The sequence below is a fragment of the Centroberyx affinis genome, unplaced genomic scaffold, assembly GCF_046629955.1.
Source record: "Centroberyx affinis isolate AG114_WGS23_722 - 3 ecotype Tasmania unplaced genomic scaffold, CSIRO-AGI_Caff_v1 ptg000969l_1, whole genome shotgun sequence".
Lineage (NCBI taxonomy): Eukaryota > Metazoa > Chordata > Actinopteri > Beryciformes > Berycidae > Centroberyx > Centroberyx affinis.
Genome location: NW_027279540.1, coordinates 747,471 through 774,760, shown reverse-complemented (window position 1 = coordinate 774,760; position 27,290 = coordinate 747,471). Strand labels below are relative to the sequence as shown.

The following is a 27,290-nucleotide window of genomic DNA, read 5'->3' as shown; positions in this document are numbered from 1 at the left end:
CCACTCATCATGGTTTCTCTGTTTCTCTCCCTCTTTCATCAAGTCCTCGCTCTCCCGCCATCCCTCTCTCCCCCCCCCCCCCCCCCTCCTGTCTCATGCCACATCAGTAACTGCTGGGCATTAATCCAGTGTTACAGACCTGTTCATGCACTGTAGCAGCCCAACTCAGCTCTCTCCGAAAAAACAGAATCAAACAGTTTTGCAGCAATGCTACAGAGCGTTTTGCCAGGTCAGATGAATATCTCTCTCCCTCCCTGAGCCCTGCCCCTGACTCATTACAGTGGAGTCCCAACGGTGTTCATTAAAAAGAACAGACACAGATGAAGACAGCCCACTTAAAGGAACAGTTCAGCTAAAAATGAAAATTCTCATTGCACTCATCAGTTCTCTGCGGTGTCTGCCTCTTCCAAGACAAATACCACACAGAGGGACTCTATAATCCCTGATTCATCAAAAGATTTCCCTCTGTGCTACATGTAGGATTTGCAATGTGTTTCGTCATAGATATTGGTGTTGGACAATAGGCCTAATGCATGCCAAAGAGGAGGGATTGTGTTTTTATGAATATATGAAGACGCTTATATCCCGACAGTATGTTTTATTGGGAAGTGCCATTGGTACTATTTTATCCTCTCATCTATTTTTTGCCTCCTCCCTTCTCTATGGCATGCTGTGTTATTTTCATTTGAACACTGGAGGGGGCTACAGGCTAAAATTTGGTTGAGTCTGCATAAAAAATAATCTTGTCTCCCTCCCTTTCACTCTCTGTCTGATGTAACAGTTTCCCCTGTGATCCCTCTCACATCCAACCCCAGTTGTGTAAGAGGTTCAGACCGATAATACAATACTTCCATGATTCATTCAGGGGTCATTCTTTTGTTGCTTCAGGGTGGCTCCATTTTTTCCCATGTAAATATGGTCAGAGGTTATGTCACACAACAAGGTCACTGAATTCTTATGTGTGAACAAATGCCTACAGTCTGCATGCCTAACTTCCCTCACTCACAAAATTATTATAATTAGGCTATCATGACCTGAGGTCAAAGAATGCAAGTTCCAGAAATACATGTTTTATCATGAAAAAGATCCTCATTTGCAAATTTTATTGAATCTGACTAAATTGTCAGTCTGTCTGTCTGTCTATCAAGTTCATATCTTGGCAAAAAGAATATAGCCTTGTGTATTAATTCAGGTATTATAGACACTGACAGATGAATAGTAACAATTGAACAAAAATTCAAATCAAATCTTCTGGAGGAAGTTACTTGTGCTAGGAGGGTCATTTGGTAACCCATCAGCGTAAACCATAGCATTTACCATATCAAAATATTCACATTTCAATGATGTCATTTATAGCTTTCGTAGGCGAGGTCATTCTATAGAGGTCACTGTATTTTATGTGAATTTGGCGATATATTTTGAGCATGTCAATGAAAAAGATGTTTTTCTTTCTTTCTTTCTGTGTGTGCATCTTGACGTCAATGTAAACAACTTCACACTCCTCCTCCATCCTGTGGTCACGCCTATCGCAGCTTCAAAACAAGCCGAATTTCCTCAGCTGGTGTATCAGTAAATCGATTTCAGGTAACAGTATATTGATTTCAGTTATCACCTTGTTACCATACATTGTTATGTATATTTATCGTACGTCTTCGTAAGCTAACGTTCGTTTGGGTAGCTAAGGTCAGCAAGCTAGCTGATGCTGCGTTCATGCTCTACTCGTAAACTCCTACTTCCGAGATTGGTAGTCGTAAATACGACTAGACGCACACACATATGCAACTTAGTCGGTAATAAAAACAAAATGGACCTAATAAAAAAATAGTTATTTGTAGCTGTTTTACTTTATAAATTGTGTGGCACAGAGCTACTTTGTGCTTCAGTGACAGAACGAAGAGGAGAAACAGTGTAACTAACATACATAACGTTACATCAATTTTACCATCATATAGTGACACGATTTTCACGCTCTCCGTGCCTAATATCTAATTAACTCGAATGTCATGGAAAATTGCGACTTTCCCAGTAATGCTTGTTGGTTCGTCATGTTCGCTCAACTCGTAGTCGTGATGTTTCCGACAGTTCATCAAGGCAACATAGAAATAGTTTGCTGGCAGCAGAACCGGAGCAGGGCGGTATGAACCAGTTACGTACAGCCACCCAGAGAGGGAGACAGAACACAGGAAATGAGGCTTCAAAATAAAAGTGTAAAATTTGTCACTCATGCAAGTTTTGGGGTACACAGAATAACAAAATTGTATCTAAATAATCATACAAATGTAGTGAATGGAACTGTACATGTTAAATACATACTTGTATTGAGGATTGTATTATGTTGCATGATATTTTCTGATGAAAGAAAATACATTTTGTTACATTTCCTGGTCCTAGCCAGACTATTTGATTCTTGGGGCTACAAATGTACATGGTCAATTTAAGGCTAAATATATGTGTTGACTTAAACAAAAAAAATGGCAGAAAACTTGAAGAATGTCTACTATCTAAAAAAAATTGAATTAAACCCTCAGCAGTGGCAAGTTGGTGTGAAGTCACAAGCTAGTAATGAAATGCCCCAAGCTTGCCATAGCATATGTCAACGTCCACAAATTGTCAAACACCAAACTTACTAAGCGAGTACTATTTATAAGATAGACACTGTTCCAAATTGCTTGGTGTGAGATGTGCTTGATAATTTCTTTGCATATTTTTGGCATACCTATGTTGCATAGGCTTTTATGGCTATTAGTATAGGCTATGAAAAGCAGTTGTATTTTAATTTGCTACAGATTCATCCTTAAATACATTCTTTATTTCCACAATTCTGTACCTAGTATTACTCACAAAACATTGAAACACGTTCCTTCATGGGAGTTTTATTTTGAAGGTTGAGACCGGAAGTTATATTTTTTATTCTGATTGGCTTGACAGTAGTGTATGAAGGTAGCGAGGCAGTTTGGCCGCCGGCCTTTGTCAGAACTGAAATATGCCGGTCGTTTAACATACTCTTGTTAGGGTAAGGTGGCTATCATCACCGCTTTCTGACAGTCTTATCTTAAGAAGCCAGGAGAGATTTTTGCATCAAAAACTATATTTTTGTTCATTTAGCTAACGGTAGGCCTGATATATCGGTTCCCTGTTTGATTGCAGGACAACAATGGCTAGCATTGGACCGACTTGTCAGTGTTGTTTTCACTCTGAACGATGCCTCTCAGCGGGATAACTAACGTTAAACGGGCTTCGTTGAGAATCCTCCATCTCCAAGGCTGCTAAGACCACCAAAACCAAAAAGGTAAACAAAGCCTTTAACGTATACGATTAGTTTGCATTACGTTAGAATGATTTGCTTTTGTAATGGTAGTCTCTGTTCCAACTGTTTTGAATGTTTGTGCCAGTGGTGAGATTCAACAGCATCTTAGTCCACCAACCATCAGGCTGTCACTTCTCTTCAGAGCTCTAAACAGCCTGTAGCTGAAGTTGGCTCAGTAGGATAATCTCAGTATTGTTTAGGTCGTTTATCTTACAGTATATTGTGTTGTTGATAGTCACTGCATGAGATAAGAGTGTTCTGTTGTGCTTCCAGCTTGTTTGTGCTGTGGCTTTTCCCATACTCTGTATGAACCATGGAGACTACTCAGGTGACTTTGGCAGTCAGAGGAGACACATCCCCAGGTATGGCTGCTGACCTTGGACTTTAGACACAACATAAGATAAAGGCGCTGAAACCTCCAGATGATCTCTAACATAGGCTAGACTTTGAAGCCGCCAGTTAAATGCTTCATTGTGTCATCTTGTGATATGTTTTGTTGTGGAAAGACATAGGCCTACAGTATGTTTGTTTTTTGTACTGATTTGTGACAGTATTGCCAGAAGATCATATCGCATTTATCTCTGAATGTTGCAATCGTCATACGAATTGTGATGCATATGCACACAGGTTTTTCTACACAATTAGGTCTTCAGTGCGTAGAGAAAAAAAAGTTGGAGGTTGGGATGCTAATGTTTAGGATTTGCATACAAGCAAGTTTTGAAACGTTTAACACATGCCCTTTGATTCGGGACACTACACAGTACACACAACAATTCCTTGTTTAGAAAGGCGTCTCAAACGTGTTTTAAGAAGAAAGCAGAGTTTTGTGATTTGGAAATTAGAGTGATCATTATGAATTTCTGTTATATTTTTTATTTTGGTGAAGAGGTAACGATTTGTGAACATTTCTAGGTGAGGTGATTGCAGTGGTTGGTAGCTGTGAGACCCTAGGAAGCTGGTGTCATCAAAGAGCCGTGACCTTACAGCCTGTTGGCGATGATGGGTAGGTTAAACATTATTCTTATTACCTGATTCAGTAACAGCTTGCTCTTAAAAATATGACCATGTTTGTTTATCTCCAACAGGTTACATACTGTGGGAAACCTACTTTTTCTGTTTATTTCTCTTTTATAAAATAACAATGTGCATGTTGTTTCCCTTGATAGCAATATGTGGACCAAGACCATCACAGTGCCTAGAGGAGCTGTTTCAAAGTACCGCTATTTCAAAGGCTTCTTCCTCGAGTCGAAGGTGAGCTGAGAGTCTGCTGTCAGTATATCGGTGTAGCCTCACAGTATACAGCCAAGTCAAGTTGTATGTAGCCTTCAACTTGATTACATGGCTAATCTTTGTCAAAACGCACACTTATCACAGCTGTATTATTATTTGTTTAAAAGATAGACATTGTTAAACCTGATTGTGTGATGCTGTTAGAGTCATTTTTGCCTTCTAAAGTATTGATGCATGTGATGTTTGATTTGAGATATTTGTACTCTGTCGATTGATGTGATTTTACAGCTCACCAGCAGGAAGAGAATGAAATGGTTTTGCTATCCTGTTTGCTTTGTAGATTCTGTATAAAGCAAGCATGAACTTACTATGACCAAAGTGTGTCCAGTGACTTTGGAAGAAAGCATTACAGAGCATTATATATGCCACACTTAAAGCTAGGAACACTCACATGCTCTTTGTATCACTTTCCCCACATCTGTGTTTATCCTCTTAGACATAACCCCAGGCGTTGGCACGCTGCCAGCTGGCTCGCTCTAATCTGAGCACGTGAGCCGTTCACATGTTGCTGAGCCAGCCAGCATAGCCAAGATACACACAAACATACTAGGGAGAGAATTTTCCTGGAAAAAAAGAGACAGAGAGTGTCAGACTGTCTAGTAATAGCTAGCGCTCTTCTAGTGTTGCCTGAGGATGTGGAGACTTTGCCAAGTTTCAGTCGTTTTGTTTGTTTTTGCTTTTATTTTAAGGGTGTAGCCCACATTGTTTGAGAGCAGGAGGCTTACTGACTTCTCATTCCTCATGTGTTTGTACTGTACTTTTTGTAAGAGGCCTAGTCCTTTAAACAACCTAGGGCATGCAAGCCAAAACTTGCCAATGCCTTGCCTTTAATAGTTGATGCCAGGTTGGAGCAGTACCCATTTTCCACCTTTGTATATCATTTATACATTTTTGAGTCACACTTGAAATTGAAGTTGCTCTAATGCCTCTGGAATAAAACTGTAGCGGCAATATGCTGTAAACCAGTTACATGATACAATATTGACTTTGTTCTTACATAGTTTTAGACTTGAACAGTGGGGGTACAATTTTTTTATGCGTGTAAACTCTATTACTATGTAATTGTAAAATAAATTGTTGCTATAGTTAGTAACATCACTACTACACAGATTTATAAAGAGCAACTTATTGTCTAACTGAAGCAGTGACCCCAAACTCTTTTTTTCTTCACTAACAAATCCGCTTTTCAGATTTCAACCCATGGTGGCTGACTGCCCTAGCTGGGGATTGGTGACTATACTAGCTTTAATTCCTTTCTCACACTCCAAGGGCAGCTTTGAGACCAGACTGGAAACGAGTTTGCTGTATCTGATCTGAAAGCCCTAACACTTGTACTCAACATTGGAATTTCAGAGTGCAGGTGGTCCCTGTCAAGTGATAGTCAATATGTGGGAGACCCATCAGCAGCCCCGCACGATGAGCCCCACAGGTATAGAAACACCAGAAAACAGCGGTTTGGTTGCGTTTGGTGAAGTGTGCCGTACAGTAAAAGCCCTGTAGAGCTCCCATGCCCCCTATTGTAGCACTGTGAGTAGAAGTTGCCCCTCACCACTGATGCAGGGTCAGATCTTGCTTATCCCACTGAAGAAGAAGGTTGGTATTTTGGGGATAGGCTAATTTGATCTTAAATCTGTTGTCACGGGCAACTTCTGAGTCAGGTTAACATACCTGCTCCTGACTGCAGTGTTTCCTCATCTCCTCAGATGCCTTTTGTCTTTCTAGCCTCTGGAGCTCCTTGTATAACTCTGTGTTTACATGCTTTTGCTGAGGCAGGGGGGCAGAGATAAAGCTTTACAGTTAAAGCTGGAATACTCTACAGCCATAGAGGAAACACTGTAGTAGATGCTAGAACCAGATACTGTAGATCCCTCTAGTAGAAACACCATTGTGTTGGCCTACCTCAGACAAAACATTTGGTGCACCCATGTCCCCACCCTGCTTGTTGTCCTTTGTCACCCTGGCCTGTCACCCTATCCCTGATATTTTTTCTTCTAGCAAATCCCAATGAAAACACTTCCTTTTCCCAGTAGAATTGAAATTTGTTGCAAACACGAGGTTCATTTCTGTATTATATCCAGAGGCATTTGTTTGAGTTTGAATAAGTGTTATTAACCACCTGTTAAATTAGCTTTAATGATGTGATCAACTTAGAGATGTAGTTGATCATTTAATGAAATTAAATTTGTGATGAATTTCCATCAACTGTCTTGAAATTCGGGAGGCAAATCAAATTCAGAGCAAACCAGTGAGTGCTTAAGTTTGGCATCTGGTTTGACGAGTTCAGTCAAGTTTTAGGCCAAATTGGGACAGGGAGAATTTCTTTGACGTTATCATTAGATAATTGTGCGCTGAAAATGCTCTGTTTTGATCTATCCTCAGTTTTAGTTGTTGTATGGATGAGATTCTTCTATCATCCTCCTAATGCCTTTTTGCTTTATTGCAGAGTTGCACCTGAATATTGATGATGGACAGTTTGGAATCCACAGTAAGTTAAACTTAAACTATTATCATCGCTCAATACATTAAGGAAGTCTTTAACTTACTGTGGCTTGAGTAAAAACCCGATGAGATGAGTAATACTGTAAAAATGAAGTTCCTTTAAATGGCTTGATCCCCCTGGGAAATTGAAATCCCCACAGAATACATTGTAGACATTTCCCCTATTCTGGACTGCTGCGTTTTCGAGATCACTCTATAACAGAACAAACACTGATAGCCTGTCTCCTTGTTGTCTCTGCAACCAGTTCTGTGGTTAGCGGTCATGGGAGACATAGTGTGTTGAAATTCTCATCAAATTCTTCCTGTGTGTGTCCTTCCTCTCTACAGATGGGGTGAACTGTGTAGACTCTGGGTGGCTGACGTGCCAGACAGAGATTCGCCTGCGTCTGCACTATTCCAAGAAGTCTCCGGTGTCCATCACTAAGAAGAAATACAAGAAGTCTCGCTTCAGGTAGGACAGACACCCAGATGGAATATAACACCACTTGGTGAAAGTCACACTTGAAAGGGACATGAGACAGATTACTGGAGCATTACTGCGGTGCTATTACCTGAAGTGTATCTGGAAATCTAAATTAAACTGCTAGTTAAACGGCTAGTTTTCATCCGTAGTCCCCTGAATAGATACTGGTTCTGAATAGATACTGGTTCCCTGAATAGTATAGATGACCTCTTAAGTATTTATGTATATATTTTTATATGTATTTTATTTATCTGTATATCTATCAGTCTGTCCATAACATGTAGCTCACTTACTTCTCTCTCCAGGATCAAGCTGACATTAGAGGGCATTGAGGAGGAGGAGGAGGAGGAGGAGGAAGAGGAGGAGGAAGAGGAAGAGGAAAAGGAGCTCAGCCCTTCATCCTGGCACAAGATGACCACCACTCTGGAGATCAGTATGATCAGTGGCAGCGGCTACAAGTCGCGCCACTCCCAGCCTGAGTGTGGGTACGCCCTGGAGCCTTCCCAGTGGACGGAGTACAGCATCCACACCATGGACCCAGACAACCTGGAGCTCACCTTCGAGTTCTTTGAGGTAGTACTGATGGGAATATATTCGCTCTGATGAACCAGTAATCCAAAATAACCAAATTGTCCTTAAGATATGCTGGAGGACTCTTGACTGATAACTAAAGGTTCAGTTTTGTCTTATCTTATCTTTGGTATCAGTTCACTGGGTTGGAAAAAAATGTGAATAAGCAAAGACAAAACAGACATCAAGATTAGATTTAGCTAGGTGCATTTTATCAGCATTGTACTAATCTCACATCTCTGTTTGCAGGAAGACCTGGGTGAGCACGTAGTGCAGGGCGACGCTCATTCAGGACATGTGGGCACAGCTTGCCTCCTCTCCTCCAACTTTGTGGAGAGTGGCAATGACACTGGAGTGGTCACACTTCCTATCATGGGACGAAATTCCAGACAGACCATCGGGAAAGTCAGAGGTGAGTTTTGGTTAACTTAACATTCCTGCAAAGATGTTTTTTTCAACCACAGCACTTGCCCTACAGTGTAGGACAGTAAGCTGGTCACGCTATCTGACTGCAGGTGAAAGGAAAGGAGCTGCACAACCTGTAACCTGAGACCTGAAAGCCTCTCTTTGCATACCAGTTTCTAAATCTAAAAAACATGTGACTCAACATGTACAAACCTGTTCACCAACTTTGTTACTCTGTTCTAGTGGACTACCTGGTCATCCGGCCTATCAGGGATCAGCAGTGTGACATGAGCACCTCCTTCACCAAGTACTGGAGGAAGAGGAGCGCTCTGGATGTGGGCCACCGAGGAGCTGGCAGCACACACGCAGCCAAGTGAGACATATACAGACAGTCCATGTCTGAAAGCTCAAACATGGCGAACAAAAATGTAAAATAGATTGTTAGATTCAGTTAATTGACGACTTGAAGTAATAATTAGTAACATTTTCATATGAATAGAGGTATGTTTTGATATAACACATTTGTGTTAAACCAGTACAACCTGTATCTGGTTCATTACAGTTTTTACATTTGCTGTTGTAAAGAAAGAACACTACCCACACAAACTCAAACCCCATCAACAGAAAATCCAAGGAAAAAGACTTCACGGTACTGGCTGCACTGTCTGATTGTGTAGGGATCTCTGGGAAGTGCAGTACAAAAACACAACAGCAATGGCCGCTTATCACCAACGATGTCACCGAAATTTAAACAAAAAAACCGCAACAACAACACGTTGTATTGAATCTTGAAGCAAAGGACCACTATCAACACATTACATCTCAATCCGGAATGTGTTATCAACATCTGTTCTCATATATGGTGTGTTGTGCAATCAGTCAGTTTGCCTACCACCTATTAACTACTGTTATAAAATTTCAGACACACCTCAACATGCCCGTGTACACACAGATAAAGACACACATGTATTTCGTAAATGAGCCATACACTGAACTAGGGTTGGGCATCGAGAACCGGTTCCAAAATTCCGATTCCAAAGGAATCATTAAGACATTTTAATTTCGATTCTGCTTATCGGTTCCTAAACAGATTTCACTCGCGCTAGTTTCACTTTCCGTGGTGGCGGCATGCACCTTTGGTTTGTAGTCCGCCAGTAAAACCAATGAAGAAGAAGAATAAGTTTCCTGTTTCTTAGTTATGCAGTTTAGTCTAGTTATGCTAAAAGCGTTAGCGATCTAAAAGTCCGCTAGCCGTGATGCTAATTTTCGCTATGTTCAACTCCATTGAGTTATGCTAAAAGCGTTAGCGATCTAAAAGTCCGCTAGCTGCAATAGAGTTTTTACTAAAGGTATTAGCTCTCTGAACTAATCCAGCACTGGATGGCGAGCCCAGCCCACAAGATACAGAACCTGTTGCCTGCAGTAAGAAGATTGTGAACTAAGGAACACGTATTCCACACCTACTTCAAGTGCGGTAGGATTGAACTGTACGCACACACATACAGCTCCAGAGACAGACAACATACATACCTTTCTTCATACCGGAGTCTGAGTGACAAAGACTTACAAAGACTTTGAAAAATACCCGGGTCTTTGTTTTTTTTAATGAAGTTTCTGAATATGACTTGTGTAAAGTCATATTTAAAAAAAAAAAAAATGTCTGTGAAATAAGCATGTGACCTGTTTTGACCCTGCCCCTCAAAGAATCGTAATCAAGAATCGTTAAGAACCGGAATCGATAAGCAGAATCGGAATCGGAATCAGAATCGTTAAAATCCAAACGATACCCAACCCTACTCTGAACACGCATGCCCTGTCTCTCACGCTCACAGTCACGTGTGTTTTCAGGTATATATTCAGAAATGCAACATCCGTCTTACATCTGTTGTCTTGTGTTTTTGTTAATTGGCATCTATGCAATATTGATATATATATATATCTTTGTATTTTACAGGCACCACAAAGTCAGGGAGAACACCATAGCCTCATTCAAAAGTGCTGCCAAACATGTAAGTTAACCAGATGATACAGGCATGAATAATTAATGATGCTCACGTTTCCCTATCTCATTACTTTGTTTATTCATGGTGTTGCGTTTGTGTGCCTGTAGGGTGCTGCCTATGTAGAGTTTGATGTTCACCTCTCCAAGGATGCCATTCCCATCGTATACCATGATCTGACCTGCTGCATATCCACCAAGAAGGTAAATACAGGCCTGTTGTACTTGATGCTGGGCATTAAAAAAGAAATCATCATCATTAAAAAAAGAAATCAAAGCTCTACAAGTCCGTATAATGGGATCAGAGGTTTTATACTGGTTTGTGGGCATTTCTGTTGAGTAAATCAATTGAGCATGGCTTGATTCTGTTTAGAAAAATGGTCAGCATGTATGTATGTCACACAAAGTAATTTGCTCTACTGCATGATGAAATGCTCTTTTAGTTAATAGGAAAGGTTTTTTATGTTCTTGTAGAATTCCCCTTGCAGTAATAGACCACAACATAGCCATGTTTTATGTTTTCCTATTACAGCCAATGTACGCTGCACTGGACGTTTGTCCCTGTGAGAGTGTCAGATCTTGACAGAAACGGCTGAAAAACAGTCAATATAATTCTCTCTCTCTCTGCCTTGGCAGAAAAACGACAAGACTTCTCTGGAGCTTATTGAGGTGCCAGTCAAAGACTTGACATTTGATCAGCTTCAGCTTCTGAAGGTAAAAAGCCTGTGCTGGTTAAAACTGCATGTCAGTGTGACTAAACAGTGACTAACATACAGTACATCTGTCTTGGAGCTTGGTTAGTGCTTGGTGGCTTTTAAAGGCACTGAATCTGGCTTCATGGTCTTCAGTCACATGAGTGCTTCCCCTACTTCCATTTATCAGTGGTTTCACAGCAAAACATTTTTTTTACTTCCAGATGAATATAAAAACAAAATGAACAAAACTTTCTAGCCATTATTTATCTAGGGAAAGTTGACTGAGCATGCAAGCTGTTTTTTTGGCTGTACCCTCCTTCACACTCACAGTTAAACACAGCTGGGAGCTACCTGGGAAGTACAACCACACTCGTCTACCATCAGCCACTGATCAGCTTACTGGAGCAATTAAGGGATTAGTGTCTGTACTGTAGTGCCAACTACAGTAGTTGTTGAGGGACTGGACAAAACATCATAGCTTTAGTCCAATTTCCCCCCAAAGTACAAATTAGCAGAATGCAGATGGTTGGAGTTAAGAATTTTATAATGATAAAATATCCAAAAAGTACAAATGTGGCACTGCAACCAGCACAGTAACGAGAGCTGGGACTGACACATGAATGACATGGAACCCAAATCAAACCCCACCCATCTGCTAAAAACAAATTACAGGGAAACACAGTAGACTACTCAGTGTTTTTAAACTTGCCCTATGAGCCTCTTCAGTGATCTAATGAGTAACAGAATATGTCTTACTGTTATCAGTTGTTGACTATGAAGTGGATGATGTATGGTTTGTTTTGTTACACAGCTGGCCCATGCTACTGCCATGAAAGGAAACGATCACAAAGGTACATCACTGTTTTTCACTTTGTCACTGTCTGCCCAAGAATTAAGATTAAGTAAAGTTTAAGTTTAAAATTGATATTGACATGTTATAAGGCAATGCGCCCTTATTGCAGGTGGTGCTTTCATTCATTCTAGTCTTGTTGCATATGTGCTCATACAGACTGTACATCAAAAGATTGGCACAAATCCAAGTCTTGATTGTGATGAAACATCGCTTTGTATGTCTCCACATTGCATCACTGTAAAGTGGCTCTGAATGTATAAGTAGGCCAGTTGATAGTTTGTGAGTAATGTGTGTGAGTAATGTCCTGGGTCATCTGGGTTGTTTTTTGTTCAGATCTGCTGGAAGATGAAGAGGAAATTGATGAGCATCAGCCTTTTCCCTCACTCTCACAGGTAAATAACTTCATGGTGATCATTATTAAATAGCTTAATATTCCTCCAAACATTCCTTATTAAATAACCATTAAAAAACAGGAACCCTCCACTCCTATCCCTGGTCTGTTTGATGGTCATGTCTGGCCTAAGATCACAAGTTCCTGTTAAATTTCACTTACTTCTCCTCCTCTTGGATTACTCCTCACGGTCTACTGTCATGCCAGAGTAAAATAAATGAATAGCGTCCTTCATGTCTCTTCTATAGATCTTCCAAGCTGTTCCTGAGCATGTGGGCTTCAACATTGAGCTAAAATGGATCTGCCAGATGAAGGTGGGTATTGTCAGTCAGCGGGAAAAAAGGGATAATGGTAGTTGCTATATCATTTGTTCCTAAAGTGGGGTTCAGGGGGGGTCTCCAGTAGAATAAGGAATAGTATAATTTCACTATTTTTATTCACTCAGAGTGAAAGAACGTATGACAATAATTCTTTTAGTCATATGTTTAATTGTCTCACAGTTGTTTCTCCATATAGACAGCATAGACAGTTATTTCTTATATTCTGTACTAGATCCTATCTAATAACAAAAATATCTTGTAATGGGTGCCTCTGGGATAAAAGCTTAGCAAATGGGGGGGTCCATAGTAAAATGTGTGTCTATTTGTGAGTCACTGACATGATGACAAAACATTTTTTTTGTGCATTCAGCTTTTTTGTTCTCATCCACTGTCCACTTTTTAGATTTTTGAGTATATCTGTCCACTGTAAAGCCCTTTGAGCCACACTTCAAAATAAGCTGTTGTTGTTGCTATTGACAGGATGGATCATGGGAGGGCAACCTGTCATCCTACTTCAACATGAATACCTTCCTCGACATCATCCTGTCCTGCGTTCTGCAGAAAGCCGGCAAAAGACGCATCGTCTTCTCCTGCTTCGATCCAGATATCTGCACCATGTAAGCACATTTGGCCACTGAGGATACTATACATCAAGTGCTTCTAAGATTAGATAACACTGTGGAAATTGCATGCTATTCAGAAAAAACGATAACCTTACATGAAAATGTGCCAGCTTGCATTTGCAGCTTCAGTCGGTTTAGATTATAATGTGACAAAACATGACTCATCTCAAAACGGAAAATGGTGAGATGGTTCTTAGCCTATAGGATTCTGTTTGTCCAATTTAGCCAGACAACAGGCGCTGTGTCCCCAGGATAAGATTATAGATAGCGTGCTCTCCAGCAGTTCTTGAGGGCCATCTTTCCTCCCTCAGGGTGCGTCAGAAGCAGAACAAGTACCCTATCCTGTTCCTGACCCAGGGCATCTCGGACACCTACCCCGAGCTCATGGACATCCGCTGCCAGACCACTCAGATCGCCATGAGCTTTGCCCAGAGCGAAAACATCTTGGTGAGCAGTAGTGTATGGAGTCAAATATCTGTCATAATGTGTCCGCAAGACTTACACTGGTACTTGTACATCAACATTTGTGAATGTGTAAAAATGTTTTGTCTCAACTGGAACTGTGTGAACCAAACTAAACCAAACTCTGTCTTTCTCCTCGCTGACTGGACCTCCTCTGCTGCCCCTCCAGGGAATCAGTGGCCACACCGAGGAGCTGCTGAAGAACCTCAACTACATCAGGGAGGCCCAGTCTAAAGGCCTGGTGGTGTTCAGCTGGGGAGACGACAACAACGACCACGAGAACAGGAGGAAGCTGAGAGAGCAGGGTATCGATGGGCTCATCTATGATAGGTAGGTCAAAACTCAACACGCACATCTGTGCCTGCCATGTAGGCCCACAAGACCACATCACATCTTTTAGTGTGGAATACTAATAAGAGACATAAACACGGTATATACAGCCGATGTTAAGGGTCATTGTAAGGCTGTGTTGTCTGGCTAGAACTACTACTCCAGTCGAAGGTGAAACATCCAGTTGAACATGTACAGCCTCGTCCCTTTAGTGTTATGTGTTGATACACCTGCCCGGACTTCTGTTTTGCAGCAGTCTCCACCTATTAAGCAACACTGTGTGCTTGGGTGTTGTCCATCAGCTACACCCCGGGGTATTTAACAGGGCTTTCATCAAGCTGATTAGTGCACTCACATTGTCACGCTAGGGTAACTAAATGACAGGGCCTGAAGCTGACTGAAGCTACATGGTCAGCAAGCCCTGTTTGTTCAGCCTTCTTCCTGTTTCCTCATACTGTGACACTTGCGCTATATTTATGTTTGAACTGTGGCCCACATCTTTACAGCCCCCCACAGAAAATAGGCCATAGGCATCTTGCCCCAGATTCTATCCCTTAAGTCCCTGCTGATTCCAGGTGTAACTTCGCTCAGCATCTCAAATTACGAGATTTGACATCTCTAGGGTGTTGTCGTAACTGTGCCTCTTTCTTTCAGAATTTGTGAATGCTTGGTGCCAAATTTTGACTCAAGCTCTCCAGATGCCCGTAATGTCTTTCTGGTTCCTCGTTGTGTTTTGTTGATTTACTCACTCCCCACCCCTTGGATGGTTTTTGGTTCTCTCCTCAAATAATGCCTGAAAGCCCACATCTCACTTGTTAATATGCAGCAGGAACAGAATAGTGTTCCTTGAAAATGGTGCAAGACGGTTGACTTCTCAAACGTCCTACTCCTTAATTCTACAGTACTTTACATTCTCCCTCTAGAAGAATAGTTTCAATAGAAATTATTGTTGGTTATCTGCTGAGACTTTCACAATAGTTGGATTGTACTAAAAATGATTTGATTGGTCAACTGCCCTGTCTATCATTTTTTAGGATAGTTTCCCTCGTTGATAAAGGTCCCTTCCTTATTCATGCCTGTATATTGTTTTGAGAATGCTATACAAAGCATCTTATCCTATGCTTGTTAAGCTTCATTTTGAAGAAGAGGCACCAAGACTGAGTGGCTTGAGTAGCGCATGAGACAAGTCTTACTTGAAATAACGGCTTCTGTATGAACTGCAAGATGTGTATTTACATCTACATTTTTTAACTGCATCTTGAATCTTAATTACTGGCCGATATACAGTATGTGCTGATGTATGTGCAAGTTTCACAGCGCAAAACTACCTTTTCAACCAAGCACACTCACCTTGTGCAACTTTCAAACATTCTTAATGAAAGTGAAAAGGATGGATTGTCTCAAATAACACCTGGATCCTAGGGAAGCCTGCATTTCAGCCTCATATGTAGAGCTATTCGCGTTTTAGTATCTTGTTGAGATGCCAAAGTGCATCTTCCTTTAGTTTCTGCCATCTGGTACCCTCCTCAGACCTCCACTAGCTAAAACCAACAGATACAAACACTCCTTCATACCCTCTGCCGTCTCCCTCCTTAACTCTAGGAGGAAAAGGTAGTTGTCTGCATAACGTTGTCTTTTTAATTGACTGTGTATTTTTACGGTGTATTTAGGTCTTTTGGTCTATTGCTGTATTTATGTGCCCTGTGTTTTATGTGTGCTAAATGTATGCGTCCCACTGCTGCATAACCAATTGCCCCACCGGGTACAAATAAAGTTATTGAACTTTAACTTTATTTGCTCCTCTTGAGTTTGTGGAGGATCTGCTTGTACTGCTATTTCATTTATTTATTTATTTTTTTAACAAATAAGCCAATATGATTGCTAGCAGCTAGTGGACATATTGCAGTTGCCATTCACAAACATGGATGCATGAAGAAATGAGTTTGGTGCCATTTTATTGAAACATTTCCCCTTCATTAATTAGTTACTTTGGAGTAGACCTGGAGAGTTTTTTATGTCTTGTCATATTTAGATTCTGTCATTTTGTGTTTAGCTTATCTGACATAAAAACATGTCAAAATCTGTTCAAAATTAATTGACAACTTTGAAGTATTGTTTTTGTAGCTTAGTAGTAGTAATAGTGAGATTGTGTTCCACTGTACTGTGCGGTGATACTTACTTGTAGCTTTGAGTAACTGTTATTTTCTACAATGTAATGTTGCATCACAAGAAATCTGCTGGTTAACACTTTGGTCTTTTGCACTGTGGCATAGAGAATGACTGACAGAATTTAAAGATTAACCCTGAGATATCGATATATATCCCATTGTGACTGACCTGATGACTGATGAGCTTTCCTCCTCCTGTGCCTGCAGAATCTGTGAGGACCTAGGAGAGCAGCCCAACATCTTCAAGGTAGAGGAGCAACACTCCCTGCAGGAAGTGATCACGGAGGAGACGCTGAAGAGCTGCGCCTGTTCCTGCTACTCCATCCCCTGCTCCTCGGCCCCCTGCACTGCCTCCAAGGCCCGTGCTGGCAGCGCCGAGTCCGATTCTGGCCTCAGCTCCTCCTAAATATCCCAGAAACCTACCTTCCTACGGCCCTCACTGCACATCCACATTGAAGAGGACTGAGGTGGGAATGGGATGGTAAAATAAGCATGCAATTGGTCATAAATGAGAGTTTAGGGTTGCGTGTATATATCGGCTAAGATTTGAGCGAGGAATGATTATTCTGCCACTTCTTCGTCCTTTCACACATGGTCAGTCGTGACTGCGCTTGAACCGGCCTCCACTCCACTCTGCACTCATTTACACATTTTGAACGCAGTCCAATGTCCTCACAGCTGTTTATTTTTTCCGAGAAAGAAGTGGGACACTTTGCCAAAACAACGTCAAGTCTGCCATGTAAATGTTTGTGCTGTGTTTTTTTTTTTTTTAAGTGTGACGTTGATGGACAACAGAAGGCCTCTTTAGGGATAAGGATAGGATTCAGAGGTCTTCATAATTATGAAATAATGTCAAACTAAGAATGGAAGAATGTTTGTATAGCCAATATGTGGCATCTGTTCATACCCAAAGTGCTAAAATGTAACGCATATGAAATTTTCCAGGTATACACGACACATAGGGTTACATGCAGATTGTATAGTAAAGGATATCATAAACTGCTATTTTTCAGTCTTTCAGGTTTTTTGGGGTTTTTTTTTTGCATATAGCCAATACTTTAACAGTGTTATTTTCGTTGTACTCAAATAGCAATGGATAATAGTTACTATATTGGTGTAATAATAAGAACAAAATCATTCAGGACAATATCCATCACATCCTTTGCTGTGGGTTAGGTTTTCTTTAAGGAAATGGAGCTTAATACACATATAATTCAATCAGCTGTACATTAGAATGACCGTGCATGTTGCCATTAATGAATGCTCACCTCTTGGTGGCTGGACTACAGCACTTCTAAGGTGCTTAGATCTAATAAGACACTGATTGATAGTATCTTGTTAATGACTTCCTGAATGGACTGTTAAAACTAGTTCATCTTGCTTTCGGCACCTATAAACTCCAACTTGATTCACTGTTAGGAATTCAAAGCTATTGTAGCTCTGCTCTTGTAAAGGATATATTTAATTCTTAACGATTTCTAATTATCTACGTTATTTGATGAAAAGCTGAAGAATGCTTTATTTGTGACAAAGCGTGACATTTATATCCTACAGCCTTAGGGGGGAAAATCATTTCAGTTTCTGTTTTACTGCTGCTTGTTTGGATCTCACTAGTACCTCACTATCATTTATCACAATAGACCAAGCTATTTCTTTCCTGTATAGAAAGAACAAATGCTTTCCGATTTCGCTTCACAATACCCATACTTTAAGTTATATTTACTGTATGGCAAAATCATTTTTTGTTCAAATTTGCACTGGAAATAATCCACCATTTCAGTGGTAATATGGTTCATCAGGATAATGCAATGCTACTACTGCATTTTGAATACAGCAGAGGAAGTCCATCCGTGTACTGTATGTATACTTCTGTTTATTATGAAATCTCTAATTACAAAACCTAATGTTTGAGTCATGCATGCTCTGTATGTATGAATAATTGGCTGAATGAATCCAGTGTGCGAGTAATAGTGCCATGTCTGGACAGAAGAATGAAGATTACAAAAGGTGAAGATAAATTAAAATAAAGCTTCTATTTGCACATTTTGTCTGTGGCTTTTTTCCCCTCTCACAAAGACTAAAAGGTTTTTGTATCCATTTTGTTTTGCTGCAGGCCACAAGTCTTGTTTGTCAAGTGATACAGTTTGATTAGCTTTTGCATAGCTGGATGGTTGTAGTTAATGAGATGTGGTTTCTTTCTTTAGGGCTAGGTGACGATAACACAATCAATCCCTGCTTATAGATTCCCATTCAAACCACATTCTCTGTGAGCTAACTCTAAAAATCTAATTTGAGATTTTATTGGCTTGTCATGATGTTTTCTATGTTACCGTTCACATATTTGTCCATAATGGAATTAGTAAGGTTATGTTAAAGGCATAACAACAACTTGATAGCATCTCCACCCTGTTAGCTTTACCCTGCAAAGTACCCAGACATGCCATCCATGTGCTGCTGGCACTGCAGGTTTGGTCATGATATGCCAACGTGCGCAGGTGGACAAACCTGACTTCATCACTTCTCAGAACAATTAATCATGAATTATATAACAGCCAAACACTCAAGAGAGATAACAGTAGTTGTAATAGTAGGCACTAATGATGGTATGGGTTTTCTTCATTATCTCAGGATGACAATCTTGAGTAATGGATCATCTATCTATCAGAGTGAACCTTGAAACTGATCTTATTTCTTTATGTCCTGTATTGTTAAAGTATAAATCAAATGTTCATACAAAACTAGATCATGAACTGCATATTAGATTACTCATGAGAATTTAAAATTACAAGATGCATATTGCCCCTTTGGTTTGGGTTACAACAGGCTCTTGGGACTCCATGTGGGGTTAACTGGTATGAAAATGGAGTCATTGGGGTCACTGGATTTAACACAAACACAGCCAGTGGTTTTTGAACTGCACATTAACACACAGTTACAGCCATGAAGCCTTATAAAGCTTCCCACAATTGTCACTATCCAGCTCACACCAGAAGTTTGATTTCTGTCAGCAATGCCTTAACTGCTGAACAACGAAACATTGTTTATGTTCTAGCTGTATTATGTGCAATCAGTACAATGTGAACAAATATTTTCAAGTTTCAAGTGGTGGGGTCAAAGGCATTCTCTGCAATGTTATAGTAGTAAATAAAAACTAAACTTTGACCTCCACTCTGTGACTATCATAAAGGCAAACAACCACCAATCTAAACAAAAAGCAGCAGTTTAAGAAAAATAATAATTTATTCTTTGGTTTCTATCTGATTTATCCTCGTATCACTTTAATGTGTAATATGAATTTAAATCCCAATTTATGCCGGCCTGTGGTGAATATAGCCTACTGTGTTTATACCATCCACATTCCTGATTTCTGATCCAGGGTCAGTAAGGAAAAGGTTGTGTTTTCTGATTACCTTAGGAAGGTGGTTTTATCTAGTAGATTTTTAGCAGTAACATTTTAGCGCCCTCTGCTGCACATGAATGCAATGTACACAGATTATGTTGCTTCTTTTACAGTGTTCTTTTTTCTTTTTTTTTATGAAGGTGTGAAAATAAAACGTGACTTGATGGTTTGGGTCAAATTTCGTGACTGAAAATACACTGTCACAAAAACATCCTTTATGCGAAATGCTAACTGATGTTACGTAACACGGGCTTTAAAAAACTGCGTCTTATTTTCCCGGGAGTTGTAGTTTCATGCGCCTTAAGGCCAACTGTGTTTGTCACGGAAGACACTCCAAGTCCCATGATGCCTCGTTACTCGCCAAAGCCACTCACAGGTGCACGCCTACGCTGAGTAAAACCATCGACTGTAATCCTCACTATCCAGAGCAGAAGTCTCTGCGGGTATTTTTTTTTGGCTAACCATAAGTTTGAATTTCTACTAAATACAACAGAATGGACAACTCTGGGAAAGAAAAGGAAGCGATTCAGCTCATGGCTGATGCTGACAAAAAAGTGAAGTCCTCTGGCTCTTTCTTAGGAGGGATGTTTGGAGGGTAAGACACTGACAACAGCACTGCACCAAAGAACAAACAGCTAGCTAGCGATAACTGTTAGCAAGAAGCTCATGACAGCTAGCAAACTTGGCACGCAGCCTGTTTCTATTTAAGCACACGTTCAGCCACTTCTCGATCTTTTTAACTAGCAGGGCATGTTATAAATCGGTGGCTAGATGTAAAACCACAAGGGAGAATGTGTGACATTCAAAAGTCTCTGATTACCATTTAGCTGTTACCGTTATTACAATGTAAACAAGCCAGCAGGTCACGACTCCCTCCCACTGAATCATGTAACGTTAGTCAGTGTTTGCTAGACAGCTACGCAGTCAACTGTAATCATAAGCCTATAGACTGTCTGCAAGATTTTGATTGCAATCACCTTCCAGGTATTTCACCCAATTTATGCTAACATAGGCATCTTATACAACCGTAGATATATGGTTTTACTTTATGTGAAGGTGATTTTTTTTGTTCACTTGCCTCTTGACCCCAGATTTTTGTTATCATTTTCAAGCATTCACATGCCAAGAAAGAAACACCCTCAAAGTGAACACTCTTGGCAAACGTTATAAGCCCAAAGGCAGTGGGGGAATGTGTGTCCATGTATTGCATTAAACTCAGCAGTATTCAATTATGGGATGACTAAACTTTAATGGTTTTCTTTCATTAGTGCAAACACGCAGGCTACCAGATGTTGTTATGATGTTAAAATGCAGGCTGGAGATTTCATTTCACATGACATAGCTTATATTTCGATGGATTGGCTTAGGTCAGGCTTTCATTTTAGTAACACAATAGTTGCCTCTATGTAAAATATACATTAACAGTTGAACGAATAGCTGTAAATTACAAGATTGGTAGCATTTTTAGAAATAACTGTCCTGTTTTCCCATAAAAGTGAAGCATGTTTTTGATTTAGGACATTAACAGGGTGCTTTGTCAACCCAAACCATGCATTTCTTCTAACATTTGCATATATGAATGTGTAATAGACACAGAATAGGAGAGGTTTTGTTTGTGTGTGTGCGTGTGCAAATACAAAAAGCTCGTAGCTTGTGGGCCTGCATGACTCAGTTTTGTTCCCAGTCTCCGTCCTTTTTGACCCCAGTTGTTATGAGTCTTCAGTTGCTGCGCCTGATAACTCTTGAGGCGCTTTAGAATGACAAAGCTAGCTAAGCAATGATGTAATCGTCCGTCATGATTGGACGGCCAGAGAATTATTACAAGTCCAGGCCCAGTGAGCTCCCAGGGGCCCACTTCATGTCACGGAGGGAGAGAGAGCTATAATGCCTATAGCAGGATTTATATAAGACCACCAGTCTGAATAACACAGCTTCCTGAGAAATGCAACAGCTTGGTGGTCTGTTCATCACCCTAAACCTCTTAATAAGATGCAGTTTAATTTGTAAGAACCATCATTACACTATGTTGGCCAGGCTGGTGATCTTTATACCAGTTTGACTTTAGTGTTCCCTGGAAACCAAATTAAAACTTGTACTACTGTCTATTAAATTCATGTACACCTGCTTTCTTTCTCCTGTCTTTGTCTAGAGGACCTCACAAAGTGGAAGAGGCGTGTGAGATGTACTGCAGAGCAGCCAACATGTTCAAGATGGCCAAGAACTGGAGCGGTACGATAGGCTGTTTAATTCCATACCACTAAAGATATCTTACCTATAATTTACCACACGCTTGAGAGATTGTAGTCTTATGTGCTGTTTCTTGGCACTGTGCTTCCCACGGTATAACTGCAAAGCACAGCACTTCTGAAGGTGCCGCAAGTAAAACAGGTGGAACGATTTGCATAGTGTTGAGTGTAAGCTAAATGCAAAGTGTATGTGTGCATGTATGTTTCTGCCCTTCTTCTCACTTTCTTCTGTCTCCAGCTGCTGGAAATGCTTTCTGCAAGGCCGCTCGTCTCCACCTGCAGCTCCAGAACAAGCATGACTGTGCCACCAGTTTCATCGACGCAGGAAACGCTTTCAAGAAGGCTGACCCAAACGGTGAGACTGGCTGTTGTACTATTAACTCACTGCGTTTACTTCAAACAACCTCACACTGTTTTAGTGCCTGAATTTTTCATTCTCCTTGAACTCACACTTATATAGGTTAATGATGCATTTAGTGTATCAAGTTATTTATCGCAGATGTATTCTCTAGATGTATACTCTAGATGTCACTCCTTGAAAAAATAGCTATGCATTATCAGAATCCTTATCTTTTAGTGTGTTTCATGAATATTGTTTCGGGTGCTGTAGTAAAGTTGGCCAGTCAGAGGATTCCCACAGCCAGCAGTGTGGAAATAAGGCTAATAAAGTGGGACAAGTCCTCTGCTGGGAAACAAGTTAATTCTCCAGAGATGAGTCATGGTAGATCAAGCATTTTCCTAGAGTACAGAATTGACTGCCGTCTCCAGGCTGAATTCTCACAGTGTTGTCAGTTTACCAGAGCTTCAGAAATCAGGACAGTCAACCACTCAGTCTCTAGCTACCAGGCTGCACTTTATTATGAGGCAAATCTAGCCTTTTACAATCCGTCTTATTTGTGTCGCTGTTGGCTAATGGAAGCAGTTGATGAATTACAATGTGCTGAACGTATTGCCCTTGAATTGAATGGCATTTAGCTGATTTATGGTCCTCTTTGTCCTCTCTGCGGCTTCATTTAATATTCTCCTAAGTATAGGAGTAGCCAGTGGTCTGGGGGATGGTAGCTGGCTGGGTCTTATCTGGCTTTGTTTGCCATGCTGTATGCATGGGTGGCTTTGACATACAGGACCACATCAGCAGCTAAAATTCACATTTCATATCCCCCACACCCAGATGATTCTCAGCAAGCCAGAAGGAAAAAAAGAGAAGGTGGTTTTAGCCCTAGATCACAGGGTCTTGCATGTGCTGGCGTTGTGTGTATTTAACCTCTACTATCTAACATCTGTCTAAAGGCAAGATATAATAAAACTTTATTTGCTTTTACTTTTCATCCCCATTTCACCCCATTGAATAAACATCCCATGTAGATTGATACTGTATGCTGTGCTGTTGAAGGGTCTGTCTCATTTTAACAAAGCTAACAAATGTTGTGTCTAACCACTCCCTCCTCTTCCCTTTATGCTGCCAATAGAGGCAATCAAGTGTTTAAATGCAGCCATCGATATATACACAGACATGGTAAGATGCACATGGACAGAAAGCTTCCATCTGTACAGTAAATCTCTCTTACCTTTGTGCCCACTGTCTGATGTGAATTTTTCTTGAATTGTGGACAGCATGTTACTCTGTAATTGGCCAGATAATTTGTCTTAAGATCATCATTTCTGGAGACGTAGTAGCATGTAGCATTGTGTTGTGCTAACAGTCAAATATTTATTTAATATTTAATATTTACTACTTTTAATATTTACTTAGTAAATGATAGTTAAATGAGAGAATATAATATAATTTCTCTCGTGAATGCAGTGGAGAGCCAACCCAAGTGATTATATGTCTGCATGTGGTGCTTAGAAAGTTGCTAATATTGAGTATATCTACAGCAGTGAAGTATCTATTAGTGTAGTGTGATTTTTTGGGGGGTCTAACCATGTTCTTTTAACAAGGAAGCTAAGATGCATATCGTTGCAGCAGGCAAATCAGAGACACTAATGAGGAGGTTGGCTTTCTTTCTTCATCGGAGCACCCCCTTTTTTAATCGATCAATCCCGGGTCTTCTTGTTGAGCCCCCACTAAAACATTATTCATAAAGCACAAGTCTTGAGAAAAATACAGTTAGGTGCATTGATACCTCGATCAAATCCCTCCTTGTTAGTGCTTCAAGCGTGGTTTAATTTGAAAGGCTAATACATTCTAGGTGTGAAGCCACAAGCTGCTGCTGGTGCTGTCCTCTCTCTGCACTGAGAATATAATGTAGCACTGCTATTGACTGGAGAGAGGCTCCTCTGGGTGGATCCAGTTAGTAATGATTTCCTCTCCTCCTCCTCCAGGGAAGATTCACCATCGCAGCCAAACACCACATCAGCATTGCAGAGATCTATGAGTCTGAACTGGTGGATATTGAAAAGGTATGTGTATACGCGTACATGTACATTTAATAGTTACATAGTGCTATCATTAATTATTAATATCACCGTTATTGGGTATGTTAATTTCGAGGATCACTTTAGATTACAGCATTCGTTGTTTTTCTTTTTCTAAAGGCTATTGCACATTATGAACAAGCAGCAGACTACTACAAAGGAGAAGAATCAAACAGGTACTGTTTCATCCCAGGGTAAAACACAGTAGGTTATCAGCCTCTGAGAATTTCTCCAGTACTAAAGTCTGATAGAGCCATGTGCAAATGGGAGAAATCAAAGCGAAAGAGACTAAAGGTGTAAGACTATATTTTTCAATAAAAGTAAGGCATTGGATCGGTACCCTTATTGGCTGATGCTTAAAATTGAGTACTTACAATCAGTATCAGCAGTGAGGGAGTAGTATCATTTCACGCCTTGTATTGATCACTCATAAGACTATATTAGGTGTATGAATCTTCAGGGTCCTTACAATTCGATTCAGTTTCCATTCCCGATGCATCACAATCAGTGCATTGTGATTTTCATTATTCTTGACTGCATAATAAACAAAACTCACAAAGCATAAAACTGTTGGTTGTACATAATTGAACAGTTTCAACAACTAAATGGGCCAGCAGTCGTAACACAGTGGGCAGCTGCCTTATAAAAGTTTACATTTTTGTTGAAGAAAGGTGGATCACTGGTATGCCAAACCTACAGATGGCTCCTACTGATTCAGAAAAGGTCCTGTTCATATTCTGCAAGACCATTTGCCAGATTGTTGTATGGACTTTGGCGAAGTTCATAGTAGTCCTTCATGTGACAGCTCACATACCGTGTGACTCTTAAAAGTTCTTTCTTTGCTTGAATCTCGCAAAAAAATGAATTGTGTGTACAAATGTTACTACCATGAGCTATCAAGATGGAGTTAAGCAGCTAACATGAATGACAGATGTAAACAATCTCAGATCTCCATTTGCTTTTGGTTTTTTTTGTGCATCGATGCAGAATCACAAAAAAGCAATCGCAATTCTCACATGAATCGATTTCACCCACTCCTAATATATATGTAGTTTATGTTTGTGTATTCTGTATGCGTTGTGTTCCTTCGTCTTATGCACTTTTTCCTCTTAGCTCTGCCAACAAGTGTCTGCTGAAGGTGGGTGCTTACAGCGCTCAGTTGGAGCAGTACCAGAAGGCCATTGAGATCTATGAGCAGGTGTGTTTGTGTAATTGCTGCACTTGTGTTGCTGAATTGGTACTGACTTGGTGGCTCTGACATCTTTAACACACTTCGTATGAATTGGATTTGTCTAGGTTGGAGCCAACACCATGGACAACCCATTGCTGAAATACAGCGCCAAAGAATACTTCTTCAAAGCCTCCCTCTGCCATTTCATTGTCGATGAGCTGAACGCTAAGGCAAGTTTATACCTCTTTGGCTCAGTCTCAGGATTTGGGATGAGGAGTCGTGCGGTTGAATGTTAAAACTCTGTGTCTCCACAGATTGCTGTTGAAAAGTATGAGGAGATGTTCCCGGCTTTTTCAGACTCTCGAGAATGCAAGCTGTTGAAGGTAGCTAGAACTTGGAGGAATTTGATAAAAGTCTTACTTTTTTCCCCCACAATCCATTCTGTTTCTGTGACTAACCTACATTTTTTGTTTGACAGAAACTTCTGGAGGCTCATGAGGAACAGAACAGCGAAGCTTTCACAGATGCAGTAAGTCATGTATACCCTAAGGAAGTCCTCAAGTTTCAAACTAGGCCTAGTTCAGATGTTTCATAACGACATCCTCCATTGGCATTGATCTGAGTACACTTGTTCTATCTAAACTTTTAAATAAACACATTCTTATTGGTGAGCACAGAAACCCCACTGCTTAGCCTCTTATAGTTTATGTGAATCCCTTGTTATGAAAACAAGACGGATTCCAAAATCCAAATTTATGGATTGTGCCCTCCAGGACCTTCTGTGCATTTGGAGCTGTTACAGCCTGATGCAGTGCGTCAATGCCATACTGATTTGTAAACACATACATCTGAGCCCCTAAAAAGGCTTTTCCACATTCCCAAAGTCAGAGAGGGCAGAGTACGAACAATGGGATTCTTGTTCCAGAGGTTGGCAAATATATATATCAAAATGAAGACATGAAAAAAACAAAATACTGGTGGCAAGAATTGCACTTCCACAAACATTTATTTTGTCATTTCCAAATACATCAGAAAATACAGCAAAACATCAAAATAGTGATATGTTATTGTTTCAAAGTACAAAATATGACCACTATTATGTAATATGCCACGTTAAAACGGTGTGGGCAAAGCTGCAGTGTAACTGTGACTGACTGCACAAGCTCATCTGTGCACTCCCTGTCTGTCTGCAGGTGAAGGATTTTGACTCGATCTCCCGCCTGGACCAGTGGCACACCACCCTCCTGCTGCGCATCAAAAAGTCCATCCAGGGTGATGAAGGGGATCTGAAGTGAGCAGAGCCATAGGGTGGAAATGCAGCATGGAGGGGCGAATCCATCACGGCATGCTATCCCACACACACACACACACACACACCCACCCACCCACCCACCCTGTCACTCACCTCGCCACGTATTGTTTTTCGTGCACTACCCAGCCTAGGTTTGCCATCACACAGTATGTCCAAATTGTAACTGCTGCAATCCGTGGAGCGTCTCAAGAGGAGTGTCTGCTGTTGATTCTGAATGTTTTACTGCTCACTACTAGTCTGTCGGGGTTCTGCCCTTGCTTTCCTTGTAAGCATAACTGAACCTAGTTAGGATGCAAACCCTCTTGCCCTCACCTCTGTTTAGAGGATAGCTGCATTTCCCTTTTATGCTGAAATCTGACCCGAGGGAT

General features: G+C 40.6%; 2 protein-coding genes across 6 annotated transcripts; both read left to right on the top strand.

Annotated features, from left to right (window-relative positions):
* The first annotated feature begins 1,518 nt into the window (after window positions 1-1,518).
* On the top strand, window positions 1,519-18,416 carry gpcpd1 (glycerophosphocholine phosphodiesterase 1). Of its 2 annotated transcripts, XM_071522255.1 has the most exons (21): window positions 1,519-1,584; window positions 3,148-3,289; window positions 3,581-3,669; window positions 4,220-4,310; window positions 4,474-4,558; window positions 5,951-6,026; window positions 7,041-7,082; window positions 7,424-7,547; window positions 7,865-8,132; window positions 8,379-8,541; window positions 8,778-8,907; window positions 10,489-10,543; window positions 10,645-10,737; window positions 11,170-11,247; window positions 12,040-12,079; window positions 12,415-12,473; window positions 12,721-12,786; window positions 13,273-13,409; window positions 13,727-13,862; window positions 14,047-14,207; window positions 16,583-18,416. In XM_071522255.1, the coding sequence occupies exons 3-21, from the start codon at window positions 3,621-3,623 to the stop codon at window positions 16,779-16,781; spliced, it is 2,052 nt and encodes a 683-aa protein (XP_071378356.1). In that variant the 5' UTR covers window positions 1,519-1,584; window positions 3,148-3,289; window positions 3,581-3,620; the 3' UTR covers window positions 16,782-18,416. The 2 variants fall into 2 exon arrangements, with proteins under 2 accessions (XP_071378356.1, XP_071378355.1); XM_071522254.1 differs by lacking the exon at window positions 1,519-1,584 and having other exon boundaries at window positions 2,940-3,289.
* A 1,785-nt stretch (window positions 18,417-20,201) lies between these two features.
* Window positions 20,202-27,290, top strand: napbb (N-ethylmaleimide-sensitive factor attachment protein, beta b). Of its 4 annotated transcripts, none has more exons than XM_071522229.1 (11): window positions 20,202-20,370; window positions 21,925-22,004; window positions 22,260-22,376; window positions 23,491-23,537; window positions 24,347-24,424; window positions 24,560-24,615; window positions 25,553-25,637; window positions 25,736-25,840; window positions 25,925-25,993; window positions 26,089-26,139; window positions 26,804-27,290. In XM_071522229.1, exons 1-11 carry the CDS (start codon window positions 20,270-20,272, stop codon window positions 26,903-26,905), a joined length of 891 nt encoding a protein of 296 aa, XP_071378330.1. In that variant the 5' UTR covers window positions 20,202-20,269; the 3' UTR covers window positions 26,906-27,290. The 4 variants fall into 4 exon arrangements, with proteins under 4 accessions (XP_071378330.1, XP_071378331.1, XP_071378332.1 ...); XM_071522230.1 differs by having other exon boundaries at window positions 21,925-22,016; XM_071522231.1 differs by lacking the exon at window positions 22,260-22,376.

Bases quoted from the DNA above. Each gene is read 5' to 3' on its own strand.
- gpcpd1 (XM_071522255.1), top strand. From the start codon at position 3,621: ATGGAGACTACTCAGGTGACTTTGGCAGTCAGAGGAGACACATCCCCA. The intron at 7,083-7,423 runs GTAAGTTAAACT...TCCTCTCTACAG, and splicing joins TGGACAGTTTGGAATCCACA to ATGGGGTGAACTGTGTAGAC. The intron at 13,863-14,046 runs GTGAGCAGTAGT...CTGCCCCTCCAG, and splicing joins CCCAGAGCGAAAACATCTTG to GGAATCAGTGGCCACACCGA.
- napbb (XM_071522230.1), top strand. From the start codon at position 20,270: ATGGACAACTCTGGGAAAGAAAAGGAAGCGATTCAGCTCATGGCTGAT. The intron at 24,425-24,559 runs GTATGTGTATAC...CTTTTTCTAAAG, and splicing joins AACTGGTGGATATTGAAAAG to GCTATTGCACATTATGAACA. The intron at 26,140-26,803 runs GTAAGTCATGTA...GTCTGTCTGCAG, and splicing joins GCGAAGCTTTCACAGATGCA to GTGAAGGATTTTGACTCGAT.